This window comes from Carettochelys insculpta, chromosome 6 (assembly GCF_033958435.1).
Source record: "Carettochelys insculpta isolate YL-2023 chromosome 6, ASM3395843v1, whole genome shotgun sequence".
NCBI classification, from domain to species: domain Eukaryota; kingdom Metazoa; phylum Chordata; order Testudines; family Carettochelyidae; genus Carettochelys; species Carettochelys insculpta.
In genome coordinates, this window is record NC_134142.1 from 123,451,580 (window position 1) to 123,473,239 (window position 21,660).

Sequence of the window (21,660 nt, forward strand, 5' to 3'; positions counted from 1 at the left end):
AGGGACTGTGCAGGTGACATGTCTCCTGTGTGCTGGGAAAGAACCGAGTTCTGTGACACGATCTGTCCTGGATCTGCTCCATGGGCAGGGCACAGCCGCCGAATAGCTTGGCCCTTAGCTGAGTAAGTCATAGGCTTTTTTTATGCCCCGTTTCCTAGGGGAACACTTTGTGGAACGGCACCAAAAGCAGCTGATTGAACGAATCTCCTCTGTGGACAAAGTCCTCGATCTGCTCCGCAAGGATGTCCTGGACCCTGAGATGTACCGGCGCATCAGAACCAACCCAGAGACCATGCAGCGGCTGTATGAACTGGTGCAGCTGAGGGACCGGAAGTTCAAGGACAGGCTGTACCAGACACTGAAGAAAAGAAACCAAGCCCTTGTTGAAGAGCTAGAGGGTAAATGGATTGAATAAAGAAATTAGGCTTCTAATGTCATAACATATAAATTCCCTGGATGCATGTACAGAATAATATTACTAAAGAAACCCACCTCAAGTAACACAGTATCATTGTCAGAAGTCATATCCTCATAGAACTGGAAGGGACCTCAAGAGGTCATTGAGTCCTGTCCCCTGCCCTCACAGTAGGAGCTGTCAACCTCCCTGACAAATTTTTTTAAACTTAACCTGCCCCAGCTCACAACTGGAGGTTTATTAGACTAACTTTCTACCCACCATCAAAACAAAAGCAGTCAAGTAGCACTTTAAAGACTAGCAAAATAATTTATTAGGTGAGCTTTCATGGGACAGACCCACTTCTTCAGACCATAGCCACACCAGAACAGACTCAACAAACTATTTTGCTAGTCTTTAAAGTGCTACTTGACCGCTTTTTGTTTTGATAGCATATAGACTAGCACGGCTTCCTCTCTGTTACTGTTCTACCCACCAAGCTATCCAGCCCCCAAATGCTGTCCTGCTAGGGTTCCTGCTCTACCCAAGTGTAACACTGGCAGACCTAGTAACAGAGAGGAAGCCGTGCTAGTCTATACACTATGAAAACAAAAAGCAGTCAAATAGCACTTTAAAGACTAGCAAAATAGTTTATTAGGTGAGCTTTCGTGGGACAGACCCACTTCTTCAGACCATAGCCAGACCAGAACAGACTCAATATTTAAGGCACAGAAAACCAAAAACAGTAAGCAAGGAGGACAAATCAGCAAAAGATAATCAAGGTGAGCAAATCAGAGAGTGGAGGGGCGGTGGGGAAGGTCAAGAATTAGATTGAGCCAAGTATGCAGATGAGCCCTTATAGTGACTCAGAAAGTTTCCATCATGATTTAACCAGCCCCAGGGATAGAACCTGTGATAGGGTCTAAAGCCCTGCACTCTACCACAGGAGCTAAAGGCCAGGTGGCTCTCAACCAAGGTTGCAGAGCAGAGACTTCACTCACCTCAGATGAGGTCTCAGTGCTGCTGGGTACTACACAAGGATGATAAACATTTGGCTGTGTCTGTGTGTGTACTCTGCCTGGGTGTTGTGCTGGCTTTGCACAAGCAGCAGACTCCGATAAGGAGTCCCCAAAGGCCACCAGGTACAGAACAGATAGTAACCATTGTTTCCATTGACAAAGTGTCACCATGTGTAAAACCAAAACACAGATAAATTCCAAAGAATGCAGCACAATCCATGGTGTGGAACTACGCGTGAACTTGCTTATAATTTATATAAATTAAGCTGACCTGAGCTGGGTTTTCCCAGGCTCTCCTGTAGGGGGAGCAGAGTGTCTTCTCATTTCTTTAGGCCTTCTAACTTTAAAGGTCAGGGAGGAACTTTATCTCAGGGACTTTACATTTTGAACTCTTTCTATCCCAGGGGAACATTTTATTGACCGGCACCGAGAGCAGCTGATCCAGCGAGCCTCCAATATGGACCAAGTGTTGTTGCAGGTCACACTGGACCCTGGGCAATGTGGGAGCATCAGAAAGGAGGATTCTGACTCAGAGAAGATGCGGAAGCTGTATGAGCTGATGCCGAGCTGGGACAGAGAATTCAAGGACCGACTCTATGAATTACTGAAGAAAACAAACACAGCCCTCATCAAAGAGCTGGAGGGTAAGTGAATAGAATCAAGAAAATTCTCTCCTTTGCACACCTGGGACCTGCACCTGAATGCATCCCAGTGGGGTCATTAGCTCAGTTCTCTGGTGGTATGTCTATACTTACGAGGGGGTCAGTGCATCATGATGTGTGAAGACATGTCAAAATCAACCTTTCTGGGCTCGGCCATCGAGCCTGGTACTCCACACTGCCACATGGAGAAAGGAACATCAGCGCAAGCCCGAAGAGGCCCAGTCTACACCAGGGAAGAAAGCTGAACCTGTTATGTCGATTCTAGCTGTACAAATAGCATGGCTAGAATTATCTATCTGGGATCAACTTTGAACCCTAGTGTAGACCAGGCCCCAGTCTTTCCACCGCCAACATCTCCCTGGTATTTGGGTTACCCAAGGATTTTATAGCAGCCCTGTTAGGACGGGAGCTGTGACTGATGTATAAATTGCAGTAGGGTGTTAACTCTCACAGAACAGTGGTGCTTTTGCAGATCCCATCTGTTTCTGGGGCCAGCCGCCTCCCAGGTGCCTGTCCTTCTTCTGTGTCCCCGTCTGAAATCACCCCAACGTGCCTTCCCCTTCCAATAGCCCTTCTGGATCATCCCAAAACACTGGTACTGGAAGCTGCTGAGCAAAAGCAGAAGTTAGTGCTGCACCTAGACATGCAATTACCCCAGACAGCCTTAACTCTGACCATCTCCCCTGTTGAGCCCAGAAACGTATCTATGATCAGTATCGCTGCAGGGGACTTACTAGCATCTCCCCTATCCTGCTGGTGCAGCCAGGAGGCCAGTGAAGGGCCCAACCCCTCTCCTCAACAGCCAGAACCTGCTCTCGGCAATTCCTGTCTGAAGTTTTTGTGCTGTGTTGTCAGGTGAATGTTGAGGAGTTCTGTGCGCAGCTCAGAGATGGCTGCATGCCTGTAGCGGTAGAGTGACCCTCTACCACCTATGTAGCTCTGGATAAGGATGAGAGAACTAAAGGAGCTTTGTTACCAGGGCCTGCGTGTTGCCCTGTCCATGGGGATCCTCAAGGCACCGTCTCTCTTTGGGCAGGTACCAAGCACTGCACTGAGGGGAGCAATGAGGGCTCCTCGCTCCATGTGACTCTGGGGCACAGTCCACCCCATAGCACTGGCAAGGGGCAGGGTGGAGGTGGGGCTGTGGCTCTGCTGCCTGGCGCATGGGCTGGTTGTAGCAAGGGAGGAGCTGGGACCCAGCATTCTTTGTAAGCTTAGCAGAAGAGATTCAAATTGTTCCCAGATGTTTCGCTGAGTGCCCACAGCTGGCGGTGTGTGTACCCCTGGGTGGTGCACATCTGCATATGCCTTGGTGCACATAAAAAATTATTCCACCTATGGCTGGAAAAAATAGAGGGAACAGTGATGTGGCCAAAAGGGATTGCTCAGCTGGCATGTTCCCCTGTATGCTGGGGAGCAGGAGGAGGGGCTGTGACGCTGGAGACTCGATCCATCCTGGAGCTCCTCCTGGGAGTAGCCACAGCCCCTGCCAGGGCTCTGAGCACACAGCCCCAGGGGTGAGCCTGCGGTGCGATCAGTCGTTCCCAGCACGGTCCTGTGTTTTGTTTTGCTGCGGTGCTGCATTCAGAGGGACACTTCGTCGACTGGCACCGAGAGCCGCTGATCCGGCGTGTCTCCAATGTGGACGCTCTGTGCCGGAAAGTGCTGAGCAATGAGCAGTGCCGGAGCGTTGTAACGGACCCGCTGAAGATGTGGAAGTTGTACGAGCTGGTGCCGCACTGGGAGCTGTGGCGCAAGGACCGGCTCCACCAGGCACTGAGGGAGACAAACCGAGCCCTTGTGGAAGAGTTGGAAGGTGAGTCACTGGCCTGAAACTGACGTTCCCTAAACCCATTTGAGTTTCTTCTTCACCCAACACATAGTGAATTAAAGGTGAGAGGCTCCAAGCCGTGTCTTATCCAAAGCATCTCCGAGTTATGCGTGTTTATAGCCGTAACCCATTTCCCATAAAGCATGAGGGAGATCTGTCACAACCTGTAAAGCTCTCGGCGCTCCTGGACCACCTCCGTCTGCCTCTCGCCCTGTGTCATGCTGTGTTACAGTCAGTAAAGGTGCCACAGCTGAAGTACTTTGCTACCAGAGATGGGGGGGTGAGGGGGGGGGAATGACAAGGCTCCATCTCCTTGGGGGGCTCCTTGCAGAGATCTGGAGCAGCTCCAGTGCAATGGTGAGGTATGGACGTTCAGGCTCCCACAGCACAGGCCAGGGACCTTTCATTGCAGCATGTTTAAATCAAATTAAATAGACGATAAAATCAGCAGCCGACTCTTTTTTTCTGTGCTCCTCTTCTGCCCAGGGAAACATTTCATTGACCGGCACCGAGAACAGCTGATCCAATGTGTCTCTCAAGTCGATAGAGTCCTGAATTACCTCCAGGGGAAGGTGCTGAGTAAGAAGCAATGCTGGGACATCAGAACTAAAAGAGTGAACCCACAGATGACGATGATGACGACGCAGGGGCCAATGCCACCCTTGTACATAGAGGCACAGGGCTTCACTGACCTGGAAAGCACACCTGTCTTACAAGGGGGACCAGGTAAACAAATGAGACCTTCTGCTCCCTCTGCGCTGGGAGGGGCTACACCCAGCTTTCATCCCAGAGAGGCCAGTAGTTCACTCCTCACCCATCACTCTGGCATCGGGGCAGGGCTGTGGGTGTCCAAGCAGCTCCCTGATTGCGCAGGACTGTGAAGCATGGGAAGATAGTTGGTACTGTTGGGTCTGTTCCAGGCAAAACCAGCTCCAGCTGCACAATGCAGAGCTGAGTGGCACAGACCCACCCGGCTGGGGTCTTTAATCCCATCAGCTGCAGGCCCCTCCCCATCATGGCCTGGGGAGTGATGCAGACACGAGCAATGGGACTTCTGGGGCTTGGATTTTCCCTGTCTAACAGAGGAGGCCTTTGGGCTCATCGCATCAGCTCTCAAACCCCTTTCAGGTCTGATGTGTGTGTGGGGCGAGGTGCTCACCTCCAGGCTTTGCTCTGGGCCCAGCGCTCATTCTAAAGGGGATGGTGGGCGGGTAGGAAGCTACACAGGGGAGCAGCAGTGAATGCTGAGCACAGTAAGTGATGGGACTGCAGGTACCTCCCTCTCCTTCCCCGTCTGGCCTGTGCTGCGGGTGAGCTATGTCTCCTGTCTGCCGAGGTGCCCCAGAGGGGGTGCGCAGAACTCACAGGGACTCCCACCGCTCCCCCGGCTGGTGAGGGGACCAGAACTGTCCCATCTACAGGAGAGTTTCACCCCACGGTGGCCACCTTAATTGTCCTGTGGGTGGGACCCAGGCTGGCCTGGGGGATGATGTGAGAGGCTGGCGCGGGTTGGCAGCATTGTGGTGATGGGCGCTGGAGTGACCCAACTGCCTATGCTGTTCTGCTCTGCCCAGCCGCCCCTCTCCCAGCCTGCTGTGTGCCAAGCCACCATGACGACAGCAAGAGGTGCGCCCTGGCCCCAGAGCACCCTGCTTCCCGTCACTGCAGTGGGGCAGAGCCATGGGCTCGGGGATGGGCGCCAGGGTGAGGCAGAGCAGCAGGGGCTTGACCCCCTGGCAGTCCCCAGGCTCATATCACTCAGGGGAGGGGGCTTTGGGCAAGGGGTGCAATGAGGGCAGGGTGGAGGGTGGAGCAGAGGCAGAGTGTGTCCTGGGCCTTACCCTTGGGATGCTGGGTGAGGTTGCCCTGAGCCCTGCGCTCACCCTATGGATGGCCCTGGAGAGGACTGAAGGGACTTGGGGTCCCAGGATTGAGGTTCTCCCACGGTGTGGTGGGAGAAGAAGCTCTTGGGGTGAGTGAAGGTGGCAGGGTCCCTGGTCACTGGGGGTGTCATGTCCCCTTCTAATACCCCTGCTCCAAGAACTCTTCTGCTCCATGAGGCTGATGCTATCCACTGTCGCTCTGTCTCTGCCGCTCACCTCTTTCCCTCTCTTCCGACAGCTCGGTACTCCTGGAACCAGAAGCTGAGGCCATCTGCTACCACTGGGGTCAGAGTTGTGGGCGAATCATTGCACAGCTCCGTTCCCCCTTTTCTAACCACGCACAGGGACAAAGCAGGTTTGTTTGCAGAACTCCTGGGGCAGAGAGACTGACTGTGCTGCTAGGGCAGAGGGGACCACACCCCTCACTGCAGGACAATGGGATGGGGGGACCACGCCCCTCACTGCAGGACAATGGGATGGGGGGACCACGCCCCTCACTGCAGAACAATGGGACATGGGGGACCACGCCCCTCACTGCAGGACAATGGAATGGGGAGGGGGAGGACCACACCACTCACTACAGGACAATGAGACAGAGGAGACCACGCCACTCAGTACATGACAATGGGACAGAGGGGACCATGCCACTCACTACAGGACAACGGGAGGTTCTGCACTCTCCCAGAAGCTCTGGCACAGGTTACCATCAGAGACAGGACATGGGGCGGGCCCATTATGGCAGCTCTTATGTTCAGTGGCAGTCCCAGTTGGGCCCCCTCCAGGGTTCCCTATAATTTTTTTCCATCCGTGGATGGAATATATTTTGTTCTTTGCACCGAGGCATGGAAGGATGTGCGCCACCAATAGAAACACACACAGCCGGGTGTAGGTGCTGTGCTAATCAGCTGAGCAGCACCTAAATCTCTCCTGGGAGGCCACCCAAGTGCTCAGCTTACAGGGAGCTCTGGCCCCCACTCCTGATTCCCTAAGGTTCACCTGGACCAGCTGTTGACCTAATTAGCTGACCTAATTAGTGACCTAATCAGCCGGTGACCGAATTATTTATTAGGTAACAAGTTTTTGTTGGTAACTGAAGGAGTGCGCTAAAGAGGAGGCTGAGAAACTGTTCTCAGTGGTGTCAGATGGCAGAACAAGGAGTAATGGTATGAAGTTGAGAGGGAGAGGTGTAGGTTGGATATTAGGAAAAACTACTTCCCCAGGTGGGTGGTGAAGCACTGGAATGCGTTGCCTAAAGAGGTGGTAGAATCTCCGTCCCTAGAGTTTTTTAAGTCCTGGCTTGACAAGGTCCTGGCTGGGATGACTTAGTGGGGATTGATCCTGCTTGAAGCAGGGGGATAGACTAGATGACCTTCTAAGGTCCCTTCCAGCCCTGCGATTCTATGGTAATATGATGAGGAAGTGGGTCTTACCTATGAAAGTTCATTACCTTATAAATAATATTGTTCGTCTCTGGGGTGCTATGGGACTGGTTGTTTTTTAGATGTTTTTTAGTCTGTCATAACAAAATCATTCTACCAATCACTGTCCCCCTCCCCTTTGTCATTAATCTCTTTATTCACACTTATTGCACAACTATTTTGAACTCCGTTGTATTTTAAAAAACGGTGCTCCACATTTACAGAAAAAGCACCCCAGTTTACTAGAGATTCCAATTCATGGGCCTGGAATATATATATTCCATATATATATATATATGTATATGGAGATACACCTCTCATAGAGCTGGAAGGGACCTTGTGAAGTAACTGAGTCCAGTCCCCTGTGCTCTTGGCAGGACCAAGCACTGGCCCCAAGAATTTTTTTTTTTAATTTTTTTGCCTCAGACCCCTAAATGGCCTCTTCAAGGACGGAGCTCACGGCCCAGGGTTTAGCAGACCACTGCACAGACTACTGAGCAATCCCTGCGACAAAGCTCATTTCCCCCTCTCTTTGCCACAGGGAAGCCCAGACAGTGTCAGAATCTCATCGCCTACCTCAGGGGATGGGACAAGTGTGACCGGTGTGTTGCGGAGAATGAGGTACAGGGCTTATGATCTCTCCCTCCTCCCCGCTTCCTTTGTCTGTGTGTTGTTCTAATGACCTCCCCTGAAACTGGTTTCTCCCGCTCAACTAAACCACTGAGAATCTTCTCGCAGCCTCCTCAGACCTGGGGCATCTTGGTCAATGCCTCAGTGGAATGACAATTGCGGGGCTGCAATGTGGTGGATCTTTGGGTCCACTTTGAGGCCGCAGCCCCAGGCCAAGGAAACAGACCGCCGCTGAACAGTTGCTCTGTCCAGGTTTTCTCCTCACCAGAGCTATTCGCTGACAGGAAACGTCATGATCCGAGAACTAAGGCTGCCCAGAGATACGGTGTGCCCCTCCAGCACGTCAAATTCAGCAAAGCTCACACCTCTAACCCGGACAAATGCTGCTTTACGGCACATACCCCCTGTGACAAAGCTACTGCTCTGGCTTGGTGGGACCCGTACTTGCTGGTAGATTATTCGCCTCAGAGGCGCACAGCAGTCCTCAGTTAAGACACCAGCTGGTTGTCCAGTGAGCTACTCTCATCATTGGCATTGGCCAGCACTGGAAAAAGAGAGAAGACCAATCTCTGCTGCCTCGCCAAGTGATTCAGACGAGACAAAACCCTCCGCCAAGTCAGTCCTTCTCCTGTGTGGAATAAAGGATGGGCCTGGGGGAAGGGGGAGCCCAGGCTGCTGTCTACTCTGGACTCCAGCCCAGGGACCATGTGATAGCAGCTGCTAATAATGTACCACGTTTCAGCTGCTCAACAGTGATGATTCCCTGGGCCTCTTCCCCACGGTGGCCCCAGCATCCTCCTCCACTGCAGGCTCTTCCCTCTAGTACCTGTTTGCCCTCACTACTCAGAACTCCCCAGAGCTCCTTATCTACTCCACTTCTGACCTAGCCCTGAGCCAGCAGAAAGAAGTCCTTTTATAACCAGTTTCAGCTGGTTCTTCACTGGCTCCAGCTGTCCTGCTTAACTGGCTCCCTTGAGTCTACAAGCCTCTTAATTGGTCCCAGGTGTTTTAATTAACCTAATTGCCCTGATTGCTTCCAGCAGGTTCCTGCTGGTTCTGGATCAGCTCTCACTAGTTTATCCTGAGAACCGGGACTTATTCAATCTAGGGCTAACATACCTCCCCTCTTTTGCTCTTCTGTAGCCCTCTGGTCTGACTCCGTCACACCCCACAACCTTAACTCCAGCCTTTGGGGGAACCATCCCATTATGTCCATACTTCCATTCTGCTGTTACTGACAGTGCTCATCATCTGTGTAGCACGAGGCAAACACCCTCCCTCTGTCACGGTTGAATTTGTTTTTGGTGAGCTTGTTTCGTGACCCAGAGGTCTGCCCACCCACACCTTCACGGTCCCATGCAGCGAGGTGGTTTGTAGTGTCCCGTGAGGTTTAGGGGCTGAGGTCTCTTTTCTCTAAGGAACCAGCCTTACTCCTCTCCCCTCCGTTCACTTCCTTCTCATCAGTCTTCAGTTGATGACCCTTGAGTCCCAGGCCCTCCCCACACCCCAGAACAGCCCCTGGTCTGTGATCGCTCTTCCCAGGGTATGCCAGCCAGGGCTGGGGTTCTCTTCAATGGACTGGGCTCCGTAGCCAGCTCTGACTTCTGCATGGTTCTAGCGTCTGGCCTGGCCAGGTGGAAGGACCTTGTGGGGAAGAGGATGAGCATGGGATGCGGCCCATGGCAAGGGGCTAGGATCTACCTCATTTCCCCACCCCAACCCCAGGAAGAAGCTGGTGCCACTGTCAGGGCTATTCTTTGTGTGGGGAGATCTGATCACCTTATCAGATGCTGCACGGTGAAGCATAGTCCTTGATGTGCTACTCCCCTCTTGTTAAAAGGGTGGGGAAACCTGGTGTTTTCCCTGGTCAGTGAGCAGGCTCACCTGTTCACTCCCAGCATTGTATCTCACTCCCCCAAGGGTGACATACACTCTGGGGGTAACTCTCAAGTGACAGAGACCCTTGTGCAAGGGTCCAAGCCCTGGTTTGAGCCCCATCTGAGGAGCCAAAGCATATGGATACAATTCTTGAGCTTCAGGAAAAAGTATTTTAGGAGGCTGTATCTCTGGAACGTGATGATCAATTGGTCCCAAACTTTGTATCACCAGTCTTAACCATCACTCTCACAAGGCTGACCAAATTTCAAGGCCATGTGAATTGCTGTGCAGATTTTAGTGCATCTAGAAGAGTTGAGCTTAACAGAAAGCTGGTGTAAATTTTAACTAGAACAGTTCTGACAGTCCATTATGCTCCAGTGGGAAGTCCCCTCTGGCAGTGAATTAACACCCATTCCTGCATTTTAGGGCCTTTCAGAAGAAGTAAAACCAGAGATTATTCAGGATCCAGATGGGAACCATGAGACATACAGGTGAGAGCTAGGGCTGGGACTATGGTGTCATCCTCTCTGCAGCTGTCTGTGTTTAGGAGTGCAGGTCACATCTTAACACACAGTGCACAAGGTCCCATGGAGACAGTCTAAATATGGATAGATACACTCTGTAGCTTTTTCATGTAAAAAAAGAGGAGCCAGAATTCAGGTGGCTCCCTGCCCTCCCGCCCCAGACAATCCCACGGCTGGAGCTGCTGAGGTGCCGGTAGTTAGCACCAGCAAGTACCGGCACAAAAAAGCACTGGATACAGTCAATACAATCAGTGCAACAGAGAATGTAAAACACTATGAAGTGTGGTGTAGATCGGGCTGTGCCTTCACTGGTGAGGACAGTGATGTGGTACTCTGTATTTTTATGGAAATTTGCCTATGAAATGTGACATAGCTGGAATGTGCTTGAGGCAAAATAGCTCACATAACTTATCAAATAATTGGTTAGTCTTTAAGGTGATCCAGGACTGCTTGTTTCTGGTGAAGCTACAGAATAAAACGGCTCCACCTATGCAACTGTGTCCTTCACCAGGATGTTATTTGCTGGATGTGATGGCCCTCTCTGCATGCATGTGTCATTTTTTTTGTACAGGAAGGTAGGAAAATTGTCTTGTGTATCTGTATTTTATATTCACTATTTTAGTCACTCCCACTACTCACACTAGAGAGTCTCCAGTGGGGAAGCCAGATGGGGCTTAATTGCCCTTTAGCAGACAATAAAGCTTAACCTCTCTGTGGACCTGTGGATCAGCCCTTAAGGGACAGGAGACAGGGGATTTGCAGGGACATGTGACCATATCACCTGACACTACAAGCCATTTTGAATGTTGTACTTTTTCGTGAGGAGATGTGGGAAATCAAACGAAAGTTTCCCCCCTTAAGGAATTCCTTTATGAAGGGCTCTGCAGATGACTTTACAGATGTCCTCCAGCCCCCAAAGGGACCTCAGTAAACAAAAGAAATGCAATCGCAGGAGTGGAGGAGACTGGCTGGACCCAGGTCAGAAAGCACGTCTCTGGCCTGGGAGAATTTACCTGAAATAATCTCTAGGGTGAGAAATTATTTTTGGTAACAGGTTTTTTTAGTGTCTTAAGCTTAACTGGTGTGTTCTGTTTTATTTGTTCAGTAACTTCCTTTGTTCTGATTGTTATAATATACAAACAATGAAGTGACACCACCCTTGCAAGTTAGACCAAAAGCTGGACTAGTCCTATGTACCACTGTCTAACCCAGCTCTTTCTTCCTTCTGTCACCACCTGATACACAGGCTTCGTTTCTCTAAGCCAGGGTGGTTCCGTTGCTCTGAAACTGACCTGCAGTTCGAGGTGAGAGCAGCCGTGACCATCCAGTTTGAATACAGCTCCTGGAGGAAGCACATGACTGAATTGCAGCAGGAGCAATGGATGGTGGCCAGTCCTTTGTTTGACATCAGGGTGGAACCAGCTGGGGCTGTGGCAGCTGTTCATCTCCCGCACTTCCTGTGTCTCAGAGGTAGTGTTGGAATCTGACTCAACAGTACAACTTGCTGGTGTTGTGACATGGTAATGGTATTAGCAATAATGGTAGTGTGGAGCATAACCTTAAAACAGAGTGGCCTGTTGAACTACAGTAGATCCCCCAGTTATGCATAGGTTGCGTTCCTGGGCGTAACTCAAATTTTGTGCAGGTTGGGAGGAGCCAGGAGCCAGGTGTCAGACTGTTTCCCTGCTCCCCTCTGCTTGCAGAGATGGGAAACTGAGCAGAACTGTGCTGGTTAGTTTCCTGGCTCCAGCGGGTGGTGGGATTTTGACTCATGATTTTGACTCACATTAATATGAGGAACGCATAGGTCGAAATCATGTATCTCAGGATCTCCTGTATGTCCAAGACTCATAATCACACCTTTAAAGATCCTAAGAGTGACATGTATTTATTTAATGTCACAGCCTTTTCTATGTTAAAAGAATGTGAAGGCTGCGAAGTCGAACACTCAAAAGTCAGGAAATGCCAGATTTAAGGCTGCCTGTGCTATTGTAATTTAGCTCCCTCTGTCAGTATCTGTGAGCAATTGTAAGTTGTCATTTTCCATGTGGATCAGCACTGGAGGAGGATGGGGACACATGTGCATACCATAATACCAACCAACCAATGTCATTTTTTCTTTCTTCTCATGCTTGGAAATGGCCAAACCCCTTTTGAAGGAATCTGTCTGTGACAGACCCTTGGCCTGGGAAAATCCAGCCCAGATGGTTAAAATCTGGCAAAGTGAGAAGCAATTGAAAAGGGGTCCTTGTCCTGGGAAATGTAAGGCAGCTGTAACGGAGCACCACATATTCTATTTTATGCTGCTAACACCAGCCCTATTGCCTTTCACTTTAATTTACAGAATGACTGGGCTGGGAGCTTTGGTTATCCCCTGGGAGTATAGGTCTTACTGGACCTTGCTGCCATGTACAAATCAGGACAGAGTGCCTGGACAGCCAGAGGTTAATATGCAGTCAGGCGAGCAGTGGACCGAGATGCCTGTGGGAGCAGGGGTTAGGGGAAGCGGTAGAGGAAAGGCACCAGAGGAACCTCATGAAGGTCGGTGCAGAATCCAAACAGCCCACAGAGCTGGAGGGACTGGTGTTGCCAGAACTCAGGTGGACCCACTGCCTCTCTGACAGCAAGTGAAAGAGGAGAGGCTAACAGAGCCTCATTTGCTTTGTGATCCACTGACAGAGGCTGACAACTCCCGGATGAAAATTGCCCGTTTCGTTGATGAGGGGATGACCCTGGAGAGTCCCACGTGGGTGAGGCCGTTCCATGCCGTGCTGCAGAACCCTGGGTTCTCTCTGATCGGGGTGCTTTGGCAGATGATGAAGAAGAAGAAGAAGAAGTCTCCAGTCCATTCCATCGTACTGCTCTACCAGTCACAAAAGAGAGTAAATCTAACCCTCCACCTCTACCTGATACCTGACGACAGCTCACGCATCAAGGTAACAGCACGAGGCTTGTGGTTTGATGTTTCTTTCTTATGGACAATGTGGTAGTTGTGAAGCACAGAACACACACAAGACCATGTGCCCACAGACTAACCCTTTATTGCTTTTTTGATTAATCCTATAAAGCACAAGAGAGCATGGGCCATATAGGCTGTGTCTACACGTGCCCCAAACTTCGAAATGGCCATGCAAATGGCCATTTCGAAGTTTACTAATGAAGCGCTGAAATGCATATTCAGCGCTTCATTAGCATGCGGGCGGCAGCCGCGCTTCGAAATTGACGCTCCTTGCCGCCGCGCGGCGCATCCAGACGGGACTCCTTTTCGAAAGGATGCTGCCTACTTTGAAGTCCCCTTATTCCCATGAGCTCATGGGAATAAGGGGACTTCGAAGTAGGCGGGGTCCTTTCGAAAAGGAGCCCCGTCTGGACGCGCCGCGCGGCGGCAAGGAGCGTCAATTTCGAAGCGCGGCTGCCGCCCGCATGCTAATGAAGCGCTGAATATGCATTTCAGCGCTTCATTAGTAAACTTCGAAATGGCCATTTGCATGGCCATTTCGAAGTTTGGGGCACGTGTAGACACAGCCATAGAAAACAGTAAATGTCTTAGCTGTAACACCCCGCACTAGCTCACGCTTCCCTGGTGAGAAGGTCTGGGCTCAGGAAAGCAGGTAGGTCTTGCAGCTGCTCTGGGCTGGGTGGCTTCTTCCTCAGCTACTGTGACTGTCCTCACTCCTTCCCAAAGTTTCCCATGGGTCTCTCTAGCTCATATGCCCCAGTGCAGCACCTGCTTCTCTTTGGTCTGTCTCTTCAGAACTTTCCACTGCTCCAGAAACTGCTTCCTCAGAGGAGGAAGTCTCTCTTCTCCTGGGCTGTAGCTGCTCGTCCACATTACTTTTGTGCAGTCATTGTACCACCATTATTCTTAAGTACAGGATGCACCTCTCTAATCTGGTACGCTCTCCTCTGGCTATTCCCGTGGTCCTGCTGGATCACGGATGTTCCCGGTTTAGAGAGTACCAGGCCGGTGCCTGGGAGTGAAGCCTCTGCTTGCCCCATGGTAGCATGGGAGCCAAGAGCTGAGCCCCCTAGAAGTCCCTGGGAGCCTGGGCTGGGGCTGGAATCTTGTGCGGGAGGGAGGCTGGAGGCTGGTGCTGCAGCAGCCTTGGAGTGCAGGGCTCTCAGGGGGGAAGAAGATCTGGACCTCCTCTTGTTCAGTAAATTCTCTTGTTCAGGACCTGTTAGGTCCTGAGCATGCTGGATAAGGGAAGTGCAACCTGTACCTTCTGATTGTGTCTGTTCTAGGAGGTTCTGACCCAACCTTGCTAGCCCAGGGTGGTCCATGTACGAGCTGACATTCATGACATCACTGTTTTCCATAGGCACATTACACAGCAGTGCCCCAATATCACCCGGAATTCCTAGGTTGTACAGACAGATCACCCAGGTTGTCACAACTCTCATGAGGCAAGCAGGCCATGAACGAGGGCTGGGAGCTCGTTTCCCCAGCTGCAGGGAACGGGACAGAGTCATGGGACTAAACCAGGCTTGGAAGGGGGTTGGAGGAGGGGAGAAAAGCAGTCTTGGGGCAAAGGGGAAGCAAATGATGGAGACTTCAGAGGGAGGTTGCTCCATCAGAGCTGGAAGTCTGGCAGTGTAGGAAGAGGCCAGGGGTGTTCCAGATCTTGGGGCTGTTGAGGGTACCCAGGGCTAGAAATCCACTGGAGAGGGAGGGTGTGGATTCCCTCTTTGCAGTCACCTTTTGCAGGGGACTAACTCTCTGTATGAACAAGAGGAGGATGAGGGAGCGAGGAGCACCCCGGAATGCTAGAAGCTGACCCCAGATGAGCTGGATGACTGTTGGGAGAAGACAGATCCTCAGAGGAAGGGCTGTGCCTTGAGTGAGATTGGGATGGAAAATTTTCAGTGGTTTTACAATGTTGATTTATATATACCCTTAGACTGTCTGAGGGACTAAATTACCCCAGTAATATAAAGTGTCGGACTTTCATTGACTCCCAGAGAGAGGGAGACTGAAGGCACAGTTGGGGAAACTGAGGCAGGAAAAGGATTCAAGGCTGGGTTTGGAGAAACTTTCTGCAGTAACTGGCAACCGAACAGTGAACTAGTGGTGTGACCCTGTGACAGGGTCTGACTCAGAGCCACAGCGCCTCCTGTTGGTCGCACTGGGAATTAGCTCACTCCTCAGCAGGGGGCCTCCGTCTGGCCAGTCTCTCTCCCATTGTCGCTCCATGCTCTCTCCACACACTAGCTCTTGACCTGCATCACTCCCAAGATCATAGTGTCCTCTCCCGGCCACTGCCCTCCAGCAGTGCCCATCCCCGTCTCTCACATCCACTTCTGGGGGTATTTTTCAGTCTTCAGTCCCACTGGTCACTGTGGCCAACTGCAGCCAAAGTCTAGCCCATCTGCCTCAGCGGCAAGTTGCAGTCTGTTTTGGCCACCATCCTTAGCGGCAAGGTGTGGTGAAGGGGGAACCCAGGCCCACCCACAATTCTGGGTCCCGGTCCAGGGAACTTCTGGTGGCAGCCTTGCCCTATGCTCTTCACTCTTCCTTAACTCCCTCGGCCACTTCCCTGTGACCTCTGCACCTTCTGGCCCCGTATCAAGGCCTGCAGCCTGGCAGGTATCAGGTGGGTGCCTCTCTGTCTCTCTAGCTCTCCTGAGCCTGCCCAGTGCTGCTCTCTGCAAGTGCTTTCCCGGGGAATCAGCCCTACACCCTCCCTGATCCAGCCCCCCAATTCCCTCTGCCCAGCTGACCAAGGTCCTTATACTCAGGGCTGCCCCAGCAAGTTGCCATCTGATTGGCCCCCCTAGAAGCCCTTTCCTAATTTGCTGGGGTCTGCACAAACTCCCTCCAGCCTGCTTTAACCCCTTTTCTACCAGTGTAACTGCCCACAGGCAAACTCAACCCTGGGATCCGTGGTGCTTAGTTCAGGCACCTGTACAGGTTGAGCTAAAGACCAGCTGGCTCTCAGCTCAGGCTGTAGAGGACACATTTTTTCTCTGTGAAGTGGTCTAGGTACCACATGGGACAGTTAACCACACATAGGTGTGTGGGTTACACCAGCATGGGTCAACTGCCCCACTACAGACCCATTTTCACTTGCTGTTACACAATAAGGAACACCTCACAACCGGATGTGCAGTCGCTGAAAGATAAATGGTTGAACAGAGCTCAGAGAAGCATGTTACAGGAGACTGGTTGTCTCCATGATTCTCAGTCAAACAATTTTACACTCAGGAAGGTGATAGTCTGCCTGGGAAATGGTCTCCTACTTTCAGTGCATGAGTGACTTATGCTCTGTCCCTCTCTGGTCTGATCACGTGTTCTGTGCTCTGATAATTCTTGAATAATTGAAATAAAAAACTTTAACTTCTTCGGCTTGTTTCCTGGGCCATCACCAGACTTAGGCTATGTTTATACTAGCCTGGAAGATCAACCCAGCTGGTAGGGATATGTGAAATCAACCTTTCAGGGGTCACAGTTGACCTCTGTACGCCTTGCAAGATGTGAGGGGTAAGGGAGATCAAGAGGAGAAATTCTCCTGTTCTTCTTTGGTGAGGTGGTTTGCGCATTAGCCTACTAAGTCTAGGGTTCTGAGCTCAGTCCTTGAGGAGGCCATTCAGGGCAAATAGGGAAGGAAAAAACTGGGGGGAAGATGGTGCTTGGTCCTACTGAGAGGGCAAGGGAGTGGACTCAATGACCTCCTGAGGTCCCTTCCAGCTCTATGATGTGTGTGTCTCTATAAGGATGGTCAAGAAAGCTGAGTGCATGAGGTATGTTGACTCTAGCTACACAATTGCTGTAGGTAGAATTGTGTTTCTGCAGTTGACTTACTTTGCCTAGTGTAGACATGGCCTCAGACATCAAGACAAACTAGGACTAAACAGAATGAGCAATTTAGGTGAGTAAGGGAATAATTTCAAATCACAAAGCAGAGACCATCAGTCTGTGGTAATGTAAAAAAGAAGGCACACAATCTGTCATGTTACACATGGATTGTGACATATTGCATTATTGTCAATGTGACACTAATGAATGTTCTCCCCAGGTCACAGTCCAGGCCTCAAAACCAGACAATCTATTTTTTTTTTTGGTATTTTCCTCTGAGGCTGCTGTGGAGGAGGAGAATAGACACAAGGACTCTGACAGCTCTGACTGAGGTGTCTCTGCAAGGTTTTCTCTTTGTGTCTCCCTGACACAACTCTGCTTATGTTTCACAGGCAGTTGAGGTCTATGAGCACAAGTGCAAGTCGTGCTTTGTGTCCAAGTCTCATTTCACCACTAAACCCCTGTGCTTTGGCTCTTGCTACATTGTATCCAGTCCATCCAAGATAACAGTAACACCCAAGGTAAGCAAAATGATGCAAGTGTATATGGAGCTCTGGAGTACTGAGCTGTAGGGATGTGGGCAGAGCACTCTCCTGCCTGAATCATCAGTGCCTGGGCTGCAGAGAGTGGAGGGGGTGGTTCAGTGGCTAGAACAGAGTCCTGAGAGTGGGGATTCAGGGGTTTGTTCCCTCCTGTGGGCTGTGGGCTTCAGTTTCTCCATGTGTAAATTGGGGATAGCGACATTGACCCTGCTTAGTAAAGAACTTTGGGATCCTTGGAAGGAAAAGCAATTGTCAAATGTATAGTACAGGGGTCAGTAACCCCTGGTGTGGGTGCCAAAAGTGGCACACCAGCCAATTTTCATCATCACGCAAAGTGGGAGCTCAGCCCTGCCCCTCCTCTCCCATGCAGCTGAGAGCTGGCTCAAAGCCAGGCCACCTGTGGATTAACAAAAGCCCAGCTAATGCTACCAACCACCACCTACACGGTAAAGCTCCGCAGCTTCATTTATTTATTAATGAAGCTGTTGTAAGTAGGACATTAGTGACTTTAAAAAGTATCACTGGCACTCAGACCGTACATGAAGGTCAAAAGGTCAAATTTCAGCCCTCTGCCTCCGAAAGGTTGCTGACCCTAATATAGTATTAAAACCAATCATGAACCCCAAGTGCTGAACTGAGACATCAGACAATGAACTATATACAGGCTGCCAATTGGCCCCATGTTACAGCTGCTGACCATTTCACACAGATGGAGGCCATCAGGTGAATGTTCACTGATGAAAAAGTCCTCTCTGCCAAGCTCTAACTCACAGGCCTCATCCCCTTTCCCAGTCCTGCTTCTCTGGGGTGGAGTGGGGAGGTCACCCCCTAATATCACCCTTGGTTTTCCAATAGGAACTGCCCTATTTAAATGCATGTGCAGAAGTGCCTCAGCCATTCATAGAGATCCACACTAAGGATGGTAAAAAGGAGCTGGAGCTCAGCCTGGTGGAGAAAAGTGATGAGAAGCCGATCTGGCAGGCTGTTATCAGACCAGGTAAGCCCAGCCTGGCAGGCAAAGATGTTTGTGTATGCAGCCCCAAGCAAGCACATCTCATGATGCTGGCACACACAGCCAAGCAGGAAGTGTATCGGGGGACTGGCAGTGAGGTGGCAGAGGTCATAGGGTACAGAACTCAAGATTACTTCCCTAAATCTGTATCTGGCAACAGCTTCCCCGCTGTCCAGCTGCTGCAAACCACAAACACTCAGTGACCACAAGAATAACACTCACTTTCTGTGGTGGCAACCCACAGAAATGAAGCTGAATCCCCTGTAAAGTGTAAAAAATTATTGCCAAATGGTGCATTAGTGGATTACACATGCGGTTTGTTATGAAAAATAGTGAAGGGACCGAATCAGGTCGCTTTGCCAAATCTTTATTGTCTGAAGACAATTCAGCGCACAAAAAGAAGTCATGCACAGCCTTTTGGGAAGGTACCTCGCTGTATTCACCTTACACCAGTGGTTCTCAAACTGAGGTCCATGTACCACTGGTGCTCTGCAGCCACCTTGAAAGTGGGCCATGCTTCAAGCTCAGTCCATTCTGCTACCAGAAGCATCAATGCCAGCTACCTGCTGGGGGGAGAGGGGAAAGGGAAATTAAAAAACCTCAAGCCTCACCACCAGATCCAGATTGTGGGCGGAGCAAGTGGCTCCATGTGCTGCCATTACGCCTTCCCTGGCTGAGAGAACAGCAGCACCCAGACTTGCTACCTGGAGGCTTTCCACACTGCTCCCTCTGTACAGACAAGAATAGGGGCTATTTCAAAATAGGGGGCCTCCAGCCCTACCCAGGGTGCCCTGCAGGCCAGTCAGTGTGGAGGCTCTATTTCAAAATAGCTGAGTGCTATTTCAGTATGCATTTTGTGTGTAGCAACCTTATTCCAAAATAAGCTGTTCTGGAAAATCTCTTCTGGAATAGCTCACTGCAAAATAACGCTGCTGTGTAGACATAGCCTTGATCATGGATTTTCTCTGCGGGTAGCTCTCAGCATGGGGACAGACAACATTAATCTCTTTAGGCCACTTCAGTGTGGGGCGAATCTTTCAAATTCAGACTCAGCAGCTGCCACACTTAAGTTTCTCTCCTAACCAGGGGACGGTGTATGACAGCGATCCTCGGAGAGAGCACACAGCGGCTCCACTGACATCAATGGAATCAGGGCCAGATTCTGATATCAGTAATTCTGGTGTAAATCTGGGCTCTTGGCACCTCTCAAGCCAATCAACTGTGAAAAGGCCCCATGTGACATATGAAAGTAAATATTTGTTGACTCCCCTTTCCCCATTTTCTTCCAGAGGACCTGATGCCTTCGGTTTCATCCACTGAGATGCAAACAGGTGAGTGGGGATTCACAGAGCCACAAATGCCAGTTTCTAAATCCAACCTCTTCTCTCAGACAGGCTGGTTTCTTATTTCTAAAGCAAAGAAATCAGGTGGTGAAATCCTTGTCAAGTTCTTGTCTTGTCCAACTGTTGTTCAGCATTGCGGCCACACTTCATCCCAGAGGTGGCTGCATTCTGGCACTGGTGAGCCACCCCTCTTCAGCCAAACTGCAAAGTGGTGGGATGAAACTCGCCAGGGAAATGTCAGTATCTATATTAGCACACATGTTAACAAACCGCAATTCATTCTGTCTCTTCCACTCAGAGACCCATTTTGTCAACCAGCACCGAGAACAGCTGATCCAGCGGGTAACAGCAGTGGATGGAGTCCTGGATTTATTGTGTGGCCGTGTTCTGGACACTGAACAATACCAGAGCGTCAGAGCTGAAAAAACCAACCCAAGCAAGATGCGGAAGCTGTATGAGCTGGTCCCGAGCTGGAACACAGGCTGCAAAGACCAGTTCTACCAAGCACTGAAGGAGAAACACAGACACCTGGTTGAAGAACTCGAGGGGAGATAGATGGAGGCAGTGCTTGCTCCTCTCAGAGACTGTCTGCATTGGGAGGTGTTAATTCACAGCTTTTTTATGTGAATCACATAACTCACAGTATGCAAGTTGCACCAACAGGGTGCACATAAGACACCGGTTCTGTCTTTCAGTTCACATCCTGTGCACATGGCACAGGCCTGCTGTATGCTAGGTGCGCAGCATGCTCAGAGGGCACCCTACGTGCCTCTGCCTTTGAGCTGAGCACTGTGCATGCCGTGATTGTTCTCCCTGCGCATTGTGGGATTCGCAGTGCAAGCCACCAGGGTTCCATTTTTTTAAAAAATATTTCCATGTCTGTGCCCCAGGCTTCCTTTGTGGGCAAGCTAGTACCATATTCGAATTGCTGTCAGCCATGGTGGATCCAACAAAACTCTGTGCTGATATGTTAGCAACCTCACATTCACAGGTGCTGCTTCGGCTGCATTTCAGATGAATAAATTTGGCTTTATATGTTGCCCCCTGCACTACCAAGCAGATGGTGTGATGACATCAGCTCCTTCAGCAGCGGGAGGGAATTCAGCAGTGGAGCATGCAAGAAAAGCTCCATTTATTCAGAGAAAACCAATGTATTCTCTACTGCCTGGTTAGTGAAGCCATGCACAGGTCACTTGGAGCAAAGCAAGCAGTTCCCTCAGTAGTTGCAGAGTGGTAGTGGAGTGCATTTGATTGTTTGACAGGGAGGAGGCGCTGTCTGTAGAATAATCTGGCAGCAGTAGAAAAAAAGCATTCTAATGATTATAGCAGCATGTTGCATTTTACACAGTCTGTGTGAGGGTAGAAGGGGGAAGGCTGTAGTTATGGGTGGGAGGCTGAGGTGCAGAGGTCTGAACAGCCAGCAAAGAATCTCCCCGGAAATGGAAGCACCAAAGGCAACATTTTCAGGAATGCTGTAACGTGGTCTACAAAGCCCATCCTAATCATAGACAGAGGGAGTGGGAGACTGTGATGGTCTGTATCCCCTGCACACTATTGTAAGAATCTTTGTGCAAAGTATGCTTTGTGAGCTATCATTTGAAAACTCATAATTTGCTAGTTATTATCGTCTTGGTATGGTACGTGTGGCAGCATGGTAGGTAAAGTTACAAAAGTCTGTTGTAGGGCATTACTCAGAAATGTTCCAAATCTGGAGAGTGGCCAAGCCTG

The 21,660-nt window shown here is 50.5% G+C and overlaps 1 protein-coding gene across 1 annotated transcript; it reads left to right on the forward strand.

Annotated features, from left to right (window-relative positions):
- The first annotated feature begins 1,943 nt into the window (after nucleotides 1-1,943).
- On the forward strand, nucleotides 1,944-21,244 carry LOC142014925 (caspase recruitment domain-containing protein 8-like). The gene is made up of 12 exons (XM_074998211.1): nucleotides 1,944-2,057; nucleotides 3,664-3,891; nucleotides 4,393-4,632; nucleotides 6,028-6,144; nucleotides 7,749-7,828; nucleotides 10,142-10,206; nucleotides 11,486-11,709; nucleotides 12,919-13,175; nucleotides 17,428-17,556; nucleotides 18,433-18,574; nucleotides 19,879-19,920; nucleotides 20,231-21,244. The coding sequence occupies exons 1-12, from the start codon at nucleotides 1,952-1,954 to the stop codon at nucleotides 20,485-20,487; spliced, it is 1,887 nt and encodes a 628-aa protein (XP_074854312.1). The 5' UTR covers nucleotides 1,944-1,951; the 3' UTR covers nucleotides 20,488-21,244.
- Nucleotides 21,245-21,660: the final 416 nt, after the last annotated feature.